Source organism: Brachyistius frenatus, unplaced genomic scaffold, assembly GCF_029030835.1.
Source record: "Brachyistius frenatus isolate BFR_SWC_R1_liver_20210118 unplaced genomic scaffold, ASM2903083v1 Contig_22, whole genome shotgun sequence".
In the NCBI taxonomy this organism is placed as follows: domain Eukaryota; kingdom Metazoa; phylum Chordata; class Actinopteri; family Embiotocidae; genus Brachyistius; species Brachyistius frenatus.
The window spans coordinates 1,117,923-1,130,252 of NW_027210621.1; the positions used below are offsets into that span (position 1 = coordinate 1,117,923).

General features: G+C 42.8%; 1 protein-coding gene across 7 annotated transcripts in view; it reads left to right on the plus strand.

Moving 5' to 3' along the window:
* The window catches only part of LOC138619975 (rho guanine nucleotide exchange factor 9), a 47,294-nt gene that overhangs the window by 20,703 nt on the left and 14,261 nt on the right, over positions 1–12,330 (plus strand). Inside the window, exons 1-4 of one of the 7 annotated variants that reach the window (XM_069696834.1) lie at positions 2,373–2,628; positions 8,064–8,243; positions 9,345–9,434; positions 10,541–10,741. In XM_069696834.1, the coding sequence (XP_069552935.1) occupies positions 2,614–2,628; positions 8,064–8,243; positions 9,345–9,434; positions 10,541–10,741 (486 nt within the window). In that variant the 5' untranslated portion in view covers positions 2,373–2,613. The other 6 variants (XM_069696835.1, XM_069696832.1, XM_069696833.1 and 3 more) reach the window with 6 other exon arrangements.

A 12,330-nucleotide genomic window follows, 5' to 3' on the forward strand; every position in this document is an offset into this window, starting at 1 on the left:
CACCCCACCTACCGATTTCCTCTTAGTGTAAAAACCTGACTAAACTAGTGCTAACTACAACCTGTTTAGCGCAATGTTTTGGTTCAAATATGACAGTTGTGAACATATTGAGGATGAATGAACAGCTGCACGAGTAGTTTCATCTGATATATTGATACTTCATTTCTGCCATTAGGCTGTGTTTGCCTGCTGTTGTAATCAGCATGATTTCAAGCTGACTAGACTACATATGTTCTCTCTATAACTGATCAGACTATTCACAACAATCTGCAACTTTAGTACCCACCACCATAAAACATTAGTTTGAAGGAATACCAACGTCACACAGCTCATTTGTTACCTTTAAATTACACTGGGCCAATATTATATCATTATATTGGTTTCTGAATGTGTGTGACTCTCAGGAAATAGCTGCCATGTTTTATTTCTGTTTCTTTTGTAAAGTATGTGTCATCGTATCTTTCTAGGTCGAAGGCATCACATGATTACTGCATTATAGTAGAGCTCACTTTTGTTAGGGTCTTGGAAATGCAGTGCACAATAATTATTGAGCAAATCCTCAGTGCTTGTGAATATATTTTCCATTTCATAAACTAGAGTTCAGACACTGAGTGTAGTTTTCTTTTAGTTAAGTTTAGATGACAGAAGTTTGGAGCTGTGCATGTTTCACCTTTCCACCAGCCTTTCTGTACCTTATTTATTTTAGAGTATGCTGAGCTCTGCGCCCTATTTCAGTGTCCTGCTGCACACTCACACTGTTACACAGCTTTACGCTCACAGTTTGCTACTATAGTTACAGTTGGATCTTTTGGCCGCTGAACAGCTCCACTAGTGCATTGTGAAGTTTATCAGGTGGCTTAAGAGCATCTCAACAGCAGTATGAAAGCGGACTTTTCTAACAAGTTAGAATCACTTGTGCAAAAAACAAGAAAAGATCCTTCATTAGCAACATTGTCAATTAGGACGCGTGCCTGTCTTTTTGCTAATAAACCCATTTGTTTCTGTTGATTATTGCCAAACCCAAATTCAACGTTTTAAGATAATATCATATTATTTCCAGGAGGGAAATCAAGGGTCTTTGTTGCCAATTTCCCAAACAAAACATGTGTAAATCAGGGGCTGATGTTGATCAAGTGATGATACTTGGAATACTTACACAAGAAGGTCATAGCTTCCTCCTGCTCCGTTCACGTCACAGTGCTGAGAGACAGTAGGAGCAGTCTCTGAACATTTTCCTCAGTTTTTAGTTTGTCCCAAAACTTAATGTGTAATATGTAAACTCTAAGTCTAGGGGTATCCTCAATTCTAAAAATCTATTGCAACTGCTACTTTTTTAATTAACTGTATATACTAGAATGAAATGCCATAATGGCAACCACAAAAGTGATGTCGCTATCATGTCCTCTTTATATCACCAGTTTTTTTTTTTTTTTTTAGCATCAATGTCTTCATATAAATAGTTGGAGTAAGAGCATTGGCTTGTTGTGTAATGAACCTCCTGTCTTTCTTTGTATTAGCTTCCTTGTATCTTTGAACCACATTAATGAATAGTAAAGAAAACTGAACCCTGCATCAGACAACAGAAATGTAAGGTAGACCTGTGAGGTAGGACAGTCAGCTGCATCACACTCGGTTCACCTTAAAAAGGATCAAGATTGAATCTCTGAGGTTTTGTGTTTTGTTAAAGTTCTAAAAGAAAAGAAAAATAAATAAAAAATTTAAAATAAGTGAAAAGACTGCTCGTCTGTGAAAAAAGACAAATTTGGCAATAAAATGTTTACAACAAGATAGTTTATGATACTGTACCTTGAGTCCCTGTACAGTGTAGTTGCACATTGGACCAATATAGTGACAGCACTGTTAATGTGATAACTTGAGTTAGTGTAAAATTACTGATTAATACTGATGCTAGTGATTCTAGAATTTCTCTTCTTAAACAGGACTGGTCATCAAACATCTTTGATCCTATAGAGAAACCTAGGAATACCTGAGCGATGGTACTTTAAGTGATTGCTGCTTGCATCAGTGATGTTTCTGTGGTGCACCGGTGGCAATACAGAGTGTACCTTTGGTTGAATATCATATCAGCTGGGCATAGTGTATCTGATTAATGGGTTGCCACAGATAAATTGGCAGAAAAGGCGAACATTATGCCAATAAAATGATACGATGGTGATCACTGTGAGGAACATGCATCCATTATTTTGACATTTATTCTCCTTCATCGCTGGCTGTTAATGATAAATGATAAATCACCACCACGATATTTTTTGATGGGGTGGGAGATGAATGAGGTTATGACTCTGGTCTCAGTGGTCGATGTAGTCAGCGATGGGCTGGCTGTGCCCCTCCCCCGACTCTAGGTGATGGCTGATGCCGGTAGTCTAGCAGCAGAACGCTGATCACTATTAACACAGGACCGCCTCTCAGGCTCACAGCCGATCTTCCTGGTCCCCGCTCACCGGAAGGCAGCTCGGCAGCTGCGAACAGCCTGCGCACAGCCTCTCTCTTGTTTGCTTTGAGAATCTATTGGCCTGAGAGTCGCTCGGCTTAAGGGAAGAGGCGAAACACCGGCAGGTGTTGACTAGCGGGGAGAAATCGCGGTGCAGACTGATGACGATGATGATGGTGAGGATGATGCATCTCTTCCCGTGCCTTTATGAATTCCATCGCGTAGTGTGAAGAGACTTAGGGGCATCTTTTTTTTTTTTTTCATTTCTTCCCTAACTGTAATGGTGGATTTCTTGGTCGCTTTGAGGCTACGTGTCTAGACGGGGGAGCTGAATACCTCCCGTAACTGAGAGCACATCTCATCATCGGCCCGCAGCGCTGCGCCATGGCCTTGGACGTCCAGACTTGCGCGGTGTTTACGGTGATCGCGGTTCTGGTGCTTGTGAATGTGCTGTTGATGTTCTTCCTCGGTACTCGTTAATGGATCTGCGCTTGGGGCCCGGTTCGCAGCGCACCACTCTTTCAAACAGGAGAGGAGAGAAAGGCAGTGCGCGTTGGTCGAGAGCGGGGACACCCGGCGCTCCATCACGGCTACGCGTTGAAATGAATGACGTTGGTACAACATAATGTATTTCTGTTTCCCCCCCCCCCCTCCCCAATCCTTCGTTATGTCTTGTGTCCTCTCACCGTTTGTAAAAGATAGTGTTGTCTGGTGGTGGTCGTAGTTGTGCGGATACAGATCTGTGATGCTCTATACCTTTGCTGTGGTGACTGGAAATTCATATTCCCCGCATATAGGCTAAACATGTCCCCCCCCCCCCCTCTCCTCCCCCCCACGTCGATCTCCCCCTCTCCTCCATGTTGGATTTTGTGGATTATGCGCATTGATGAATTTTATTGAATGATAATTTGATTTTTAGATGAAAAATGAATCTGATGGCGTATTTTTTAAACCACAGCCTACTGCTGCGTCAGGACTTGTTTTTTTTTTTTCTATTGTGATACACTGTAGCCACATCCACAATATGGCAGCTAATAGCTGTGCAGTGATCTCTCCACAGAAGTAAATGTGATATTTCTAGCAAATAGCGGTGCCAGTGAGGTTTTTGCTGCTGATCACAGACTCTGGAGGATCATTGTTAATCTCAACTGAGCTGTAACCAACAGCAGTTAGGGCTAGGCCTAATAAAGGAGGGCCTCCGTCACTCCAGGTTTCCCCCATTTTAGATTCAGCTAAACTCAGCTCCCATTTCATAACCCCCATTATTCTTATTTCTCCCATTTGCACCATTTCAGTATGGAACCTGTTTCTGAAGCCCACACATTATTACACATACTCTCTAAATAGTGCTTAATAAAAAATTTATAATTTTATCGATATATTTCTTTCACATGAAATGTCCCAAGAGTGAAAAGGTTTGTCAGGTGCAGATGACACATAACAAGACACCTTTTTTCCTTTTCTTCCAAATGCAGTGCCATGGTGGAATAAAGGATTGGAGGCAGGTGTCATGAATGTTGAATGAATGTCAGAAATAGATATGCTAAAAGCCTTCTCCAGAGCTGTCCATGACAGTCCTATTAATAGGGATGGTAGACTGGCCAGGTTTTTTGAAGATACTGTATGTCCTCTCTCGCACTCAAAGCTAAGTGCTGTGTGTTTTCTGTGTGTGTGTGTGTGTGTGTGTGTGTGTGTGTGTGTGTGTGTGTGTGTGTGTGTGTGTGTGTGTGTGTGTGTGTGTGTGTGTGTGTGTGTGTGTGTGTGTGTGTAGTTAAGTGGTAGATGTAGGTGTAGGTCTAGGGAGAAATGTTTGTCAGCCATGCATTACGAACACAGATATCTCCATCACATGCCACCGCATGTGGGCTGGTGTTTTCATCACTGTGTTACAACGCATAAACATCCTCCTTTGCAGAGACCCCACAGGACTGTAAACATGCATATAATGTCACAAGATCATAATGTATACTGCAGTGGTCACGGCTCGCACGGCAAGCAGTGATAACACAGGTGTGTGTTCACGTGTGAGCATGGCAAGTAGTGTGTGAGAGATCCTGAGTGGGTGTTATCTGTTGTTCCTCTTTGAATCTGAGTCCTGCACACGTCCCAAGTGTTCACACATTTGTGATTCCTCCAGGGCAGGTGCCTTCTAATAGAGTTCTGTTAAATGCTGTGCAGTCAGAAGTGTCAATGTGCAGATGGTGTGCGCGAGCGAGACAACAGTGTGTGACGATGTGTGTATATTTCTCACCGGTTTTAGGCAGAGCATCTTTGATTGGCTCCCAGACTCGGGGTATAAGTGTATTACATAACCGGGTTGGCAGACACAGGGAGGACGGACCGCGAGACTCACTCGGTGCGTCGGAAAGAGAAGCCTCTTTCTGGAATACAGCACCTTGTTACTTGACATCTCAGACTCAGCTCTTGCGGAGGACCATCACTCGACTGCTTCGGAAAGGGATTCAATTATCATGATTGTATGAACCGGACTTCTCCATGCATACACTCTCTGAACAGTTACATGTCACAAACATGGTAAGGCTGTGTGTGTGTGTGTGTGTGTGTGTGTGTGTGTGTGTGTGTGTGTGTGTGTGTACGTGTTCGTGTGTGCTCAGGGATGCTATAGGTGCTGTGGTGCAGCTCTGCTATGGCTAGAGACAGATGAGGATGTTGGAATGCAGTGGATCTGCCAGTGCAGTGAATGCTGATGTGTTGTGCTGCAAAGGCGATATAAGCAAGTGAATCGGCTTTCTTTTCTTACATCTTTCCCCGTCAGGCTCCATGTCTGTGATGGAACATGAAACAGAAAGCATTGTCATAAATCTATATGCACTGGGAAAGATTCCTGATTCCTCTGCATTCATTTGCATTGACCCAAATACAGGTTTTGCGGTTTAAAGACGGCTGCTCAGCCCTCTGATCTTTGATGTTGTAATTGCAGTGTAACCGTAATGATGACATAGGTCATTACAGCTGGTAGACACACAGGTAATGATGAGTGTGACGAGCAGGACCTCTCAGTGTTTGTGTCTGTCTGTGTGTTTACTGTATGCCATTTGATCAAACTAGGTATGGGGCTGTGCGAAGGCAGGAACGGGAAAGATTGATTATGTAATGCTTTTAATTTATTCAGACATGTTGAGGGAAAAAGGATGCAATATATTGGAGAGGGCAGTACTGATCTCATTAGGAGGATGGAGGGATGAGGGGAAGGAGAGAGTTGAGAAGGGAGGAACATTGGCTGTGAATGGATCTCTATCTGTCTCTCCCTCGCTCTTTCTGTCTGTTGCCTGTATTACAGCAGATTGATGGGGACTAGAGAGATTGTGCTCGTAGTGAATGAGGCTGAAAATGGAGTGGTGCTGGAGGGAGGATGGGGGGGGGGGGGTGAGAGGGCAAGAAGCATGGCTGACCTCAGTGTCAAGGCTCATCTCCGCTATGGGCTCTTCTGTGGTGCTCTTTCAGTCATAGGTTCTGGTAGCAGATGATGATGATCAAGAGGATTCACCTTCCACTCGTTACTCCTGCATGTTTTTTTTTTTATTTATTATTATTAAACGATACATTAGATTTAAATTGAAGTACTTTTCCTGAAACAAAAATGATTTTTTTTTTTTTTACGTTTTTGAGTTATATCCATTGGCCCTGTTTCCATGACAGCGTGACACATGTTTTTGCGGTAATCCTCCTCTCTTCCTGTAGTGGAGAGCTTTGAGATCTAGGCTCCAGCTATTTTGCTACCCCAGCTCCCCGTCCAAAGTGATGCCTGACTGAATAAAGCTGCTCAATGACATCTTTGATCTAAAACCTGCACGCAGAGGCATTTGTGCACAGACAAACATTGTGTGTCATTTTAATGTTTCGTAACAGAGTGATATCGCAGTGGTCACTTTTTGTGTGTGTGACTACTCACAGAAATATTCTGGAGCATCCTGAAGTGTCCTTGCTTCATCCCATCATCTTGTCAATACTAGTGAAGCATCCTCATCTGTCACCATGACGACGGCTGTTCTTTCCCTTCCAGGCATGGACGTCCCTCCCTGTGTTCACTCCTCTGCACTGATTGTCTTATAGCCCCCGTAGCTGTCTCAGGGAAGTGGGCTTGTCTACAGGTTGAAGGGCCAACGTAGCTGCTGAGTCTGAGAGTTTAGATCCTCATGGGGGGGTTTGGATGAATACAAACAAACACACGCACACAATCTGCATTTCCTCATGGACACACTGCACCAGCAGGAAGGTAGAAAAGCATTTTTGTGCCGGAATGATGAGCTAGGTTTTAAAAGGTTTTATTATCTTTTAGGAGGCAAAATAATCTTTAATTATCAAAGAAAAAAAGCACAATTAGCTAAATTATTTAAAAAAAAAAAATAACAGTAGCTTGATGTTGATTATGCAAAGGTCTTACACGCAAATAACTCATTTTGTATCCATCCATGTGACACCCCTGTCTCCAGGCCTTTGATAACTCCTTACCTAGAGCCGGAGCATTTCCTGTCAGGCTTGGTTAGCGCTGGCTGCTCTGCCCGCAGCCCCAGGGACGGGATGCATGGTTAGCTCCGGACTGGAGAGTTCTGATGAACACTACTGTGGAGAGAACAATTGGAACAAACAGTTGGAACCGTGCCACTGATGCATACACAGTTTGAACGCATACAACGTGAAAGGCGTGGCTGCACGTGTGCATGGGTGTGCATTTCTCAAGGCAACAAAACAAAGTCGTCGGGGTGACAGATGGCGAGGCTGTAGATTGATGATGTCAGGCTCGGGTCTGTCGCGAGAACATTGTCTCCTGTCTCTTGTCCTTTAATGAGAACAACCTTTAGCCTCTCCAAACCGCCTAAAGAATACTAAAGAATCACCTGACTTGCTTCCATGCCTTTACCATACTCAGTTGATGCACACCCTATAATACTCTGCTCATGTACATTCACACAGTTGTACAATTTAAACGTTTGCTTTCAGTGTCGCATAATGTCCACATTATTTATTCATGATGTTGAAATCAATAGAAAAGATTTGATGAGTCATCCTTCCACGTTTTGTGGAAGACTGTGCTGCAGATAAAATAACAAACCCCAGTGACAGTGTGAAGGAAAGGAGATTATCCCTTCACATTTGTTTGCTCCTCAGCATTTATATTACATTAACACATGTAATTATTCTAATGTCATAATGGGCCAATTACTGTCCCTGTGTGGAGACTGGTGCTGTGCTTCTGAACACTGTGTTGTTTCTCCACTAATGGCTCTGCCTTTTTTGTGTTGTTGTATTTTGTTGTGTTGCACTGTGGTCTGTGTTAGCTATTGTGCTGTTCTATTTGCAATGCAATCCCTAAGCTGCCAGTGGGCCCTGGCTTTGAGGGTGTGCATTTGCATCCATTAGTAATCTGAGTGGGTTTAACAACAAGGATTCGCACAAATTACGGCCAAAATGAGAGCTGCAACTGTATTACAATCAGTGTCCTTTTTGGTTTATGTGCTGTTTTAGATCACGTGGGTCTGTATCGTATTGATCTGTTCCTTCCTGTGTCGTGGTGTGTCCCACAGCTGTGTCTTCGTGTAAAGAGAATAAAGCATAAGCTATACCCTGTCTCTCCATCCATTTTCCTCAGTTGATAAGTGGAGGTTCAATCGTCAACGCTGAGGCGGTATGGGACCATGTGACCATGGCGGACCGGGAGTTGGCGTTTAAGGCCGGTGACGTCATCAAGGTGCTGGACGCCTCCAACAAAGACTGGTGGTGGGGCCAGATTGATGAGGAGGAAGGATGGTTCCCTGCCAGCTTTGTACGGGTGAGTTAGCTGCAGCCATGGCTGGCCAGCGACCACAGACACAACAGACACCCACACACACACAGAAATGGAGGCACATGGACATATGCACACAAGATAATAAACACACATTCTGGAAGGTAGTCTCGCACAATCATTCTGTCATGCACACAAACACAAATTCGCAAAACACACACAATGATTAGCTTGCTACGCAGATACACAGTTAGAAAATGCTTTATTTTAATAATCCATAACACTGAGGAGATCAGAGAACAGCTAGCTAAGTGCCTTTATCGGGTGTTCAGGGACAACGAGACAAAGATGCTGATGAGCCCCCCCCTTTGTAGTTCGGCATCACCTTCAACTCCTACCCTTGAAATCCAAACGAGTTTACAACATCCTCACGTTACGTGGTAACATGACCCGAATCTCAGTTCATCTAAATCATCACACAGGTTTGATGCAGCTACGACATGCTGTCCCACACTTCTTCAAATTTTAATATCCTCTAATCGCACTCCTCTTGGATGGAGACATATTGAAAGTTTCTCAGAGGAAATGAAAGTTTCTCAGAGATCACCTGAAGTCTCAGGTATACAGTGTATTTACGAGAGTGATTTCTTACATCTCAGCTTGTTTTGAAGGCCGTCCCGGTCCAGTTGGAAGCTCAGAAAAGTGTGATGTGGCAACTTTAAATCTGAATCATCTTGTATCCAGTAAATAGTCTTTTGAATTGAACAATATTTGCATATTTATGGGTTGTGAATTATTTAGTGAGGGGGGAGGTGTAGATGTCGTTTTTTTATGTAACTATGATATCAGACATAAATTAATGCATTTTAATTTACATACATTTTTTTTAAAGTTTTTATTTTTTTATTTATCTTTAAAAATGCTTTGAATGGATTTGTATCTTCATTAAAGAAGAATTAGCATCGTTGAAGTAGGTGGAGGCTTCCAACAGCAGAGCACCCCTCACCCTTCCCCCCCACAGACACTCCTCATGGCCATTCCCACCCGTCCACCCTTCCATGTTCACTCCTGAGAGGGCAGGGCAGACAGGCTGACTGACTGTCAACCAAAAAGTATCTTTCTGTTCTGTCATTCTCTCTCTCCAAGGTGGAACCCCACCCTCCTCAGCCCCAAACAAAACAGGTTTTCTATATCAACCCCATAGCAACTCCACGGTTCCAAAACACCACGTCAAAGGTGCGTTTTTTTTCCCAGCTTCATCTACCCATCCAGCCTGCCCGCCCACCCGCCCGCTCCAGTCTGTCCACGCAACGTGCCCTCGACATTACCAAACATTAACGTACCCATGACGTTCACATCATTCTTCAGCGGGGTCGATAGAGAGGCAGAACTGATGAGTCAAAAGTAAAACTAATGTGAAATGTCTTCTTACTAAAATTCTGCAGATGCATTCACATAGAATTAGATAGATTTTGGAATAATTATTCTTTCTAACATTTATGGTTTCTATTTCAAATGTGGATCGTTTACTTCAGTACTTTATTTACTATTGACTCTGACTATTTCTCAGTCTTAATGCCGCGCTCCTAGTTCTCGTCTGCAGTCAGTGCTCTACCACCCGTCACTCTGCTTGTCTGTGGCGCTGCATTTCTCATCTTGTGTTTGGCATTCTACCCATTGGTTCTTTGATGTTCTCTTGGCAAACTGTGTGTCATCAGGTGTTGGCTGCTGGGCATCTGAAACCACGCTCACTTGGCCCTTTCTATGAGCGAGAGTGGAATACGCTACGTATGTGGGCCTGTGTGCGAGTGAGAGCGTATGTCGATGAGTGCGTGTGAGGAAATCGTGAGGTGGTGTGCATGCGTGTGTGCAGCGGGGAAGATTGTTTTGGAATCACACACAGGGCCAAAGTTGGGCACTGAAAATCCTCAGAATATCCTCAGTCTTTAAAAAGAGGCTTTTTTTTTCATACTCTGGAGTGTTTGGCAGTACGTACCTTCCCTTTCTGACGTGCTGGACCGAGAGTCTTACTCACTTGCCAAACTACTAGAGACCCTCTAAATAAAGCTCTGTGTGTGTGTGAGGTGTGTGTCCATGTATGTCGTGTGTGTGGGTTTGTGCATTCATGCTCATACTGAAGACCGGCTTTTACCAGTTTTAAGGCAAAAACTTACTGACATAAATACCAAATGATAACAATGATGAGGATCATACATGGATTTGTTTTACTAATACTTTCTTCATCAGATTTTACACTTAACACTTAAGAGTGCACATTTCTTATTCAAGTGCATGTGGCTGTGTGTGTGTGTGGGTGTGTGTGTGAATGTATTTGTCCTCAGCTGTGGGTGAACCAGGAGGATGGGGGAGCGGAGCCAGCCGAGGGGACCAGCGAGGTGCAGAACGGGCACTTGGATCCAACCAATGACTGTCTGTGTCTGGGCTCGCCCCTCCAAAACCGAGACCAGATGAGGGCCAACGTCATAAATGAGATCATGAGCACAGAGAGACACTACATAAAACACCTCAAGGACATCTGTGAGGTACTAAGCATGTGCACACATCCACTAACACCCCTGAATACACACCCTGCTGTTCCAGGCTCTGCTTTAATACCTTCAGTCAAGGCAGGACGGGTAGTATGTGGTAAAATGCTGAATTAACGGAAACGTCTATAAAAGAAGAAGCGGCCTCTTTGATGCAACACGGGGATCTAGAATGAATTCGTAACACTCCCACATTCACACTTTTATTTCAGGCATATTGTTTCTCTCGATTGCAACACAGACCAAAAATAATGTGCTTTTTGTAAAATGCAAAACCACAATATGTCAGCTGTACACAGTCGTCCTGGCAGTCCAGATTAAATTTGTCATGATATTATGAATCATGCTGAAGTGACAAGCTAGAATTCACACCTAATAAAATTAAACAAAAATCCCTGGCATTTCTTATATTTTTAGCACCGCAAGCCTTTTATACAGCCACAAAACAAAATGCCAAAGCTAAATCTAAATTGGAAATCTGAACATAATATTTTGAATCAATTGGATACACCTACATCCCATATACAATATACAACATTTGAATATGCCTACAACTGCTTTTGAATCAACATCATTTTCCATTCTTTTAAAATGTTGGATTTTCACAGATTGTGTATGTCTGTAGCTAAATACTCTGTATGTACGTATGGGCCTGTTTTACACGGGATGATGTCCCTTCACAGTGTAGTCTTATTCATGTATTTATTTGTAGATGTGTAAATTCATTGTAGTGGTATTACCTCTGTAAACAGTTTTATCTTTGTAAGCATAACTGGCCCTATTTACCTGTTTAAAAATCAAATTAAGTGATTACACGTGAGTACTGACAAAAGAATTGAATCTGCATGATAATTCATGCAATAGAAATAAAGGACTATGGGGATAGAAGATAAGTGATTGTAAGAATACAATCTAGTGTTACATACAGTATTTCATAGCTACCAGTTATTTTTCTGGCAGAAAAATTCAAGCTGCTTCAAGCTGTTTGTCACCTGGCGCCGTTGCATGTGTGCAAAGCGGTCATGTGAAAATACATAACAATCTACCTTTGCAGCAGTTTGACTTTGGGTGGATCCGAGTGGAAATTTGCTTATCTAATCATCTTTCCTTAATCCTCTGTGTACCCTCTGTTTGTATTCCAGGTGAAGCGTAATGTTTAAAAATAGTTGCAATAAAGCGTAAATTTCACCTCCCTCACCACCTCTACGCTTCTTGCTCATGGGAGAGTCCTGCATCATTCACATTTACATAAACATGCTCAGGCACATGCACAGGGAAGAAGTCCAGTGACGTTCATGGATATCTCAGTTTAGAAAACGGATATGACAAGACAGTCATAGGGGAAAGGTAATCTAAGAAAAACTGCTGCTCACCTGAGGTCAAAATAACATTAAGGTGTTCATAATTTCCTGATTCTTGATAGAATGCCATGGTTATATAATTATTGTATTAATAAATGTCACACTTGTCAGATGGAGTTATGTGAATTCACTGTTTGAATTATTATTATTTAGACTGCGCTTACCTTCAAGATACAAAACATGGATATCTTTCCGCAGATGTTCATCACAAAGTGCCACAGCTTC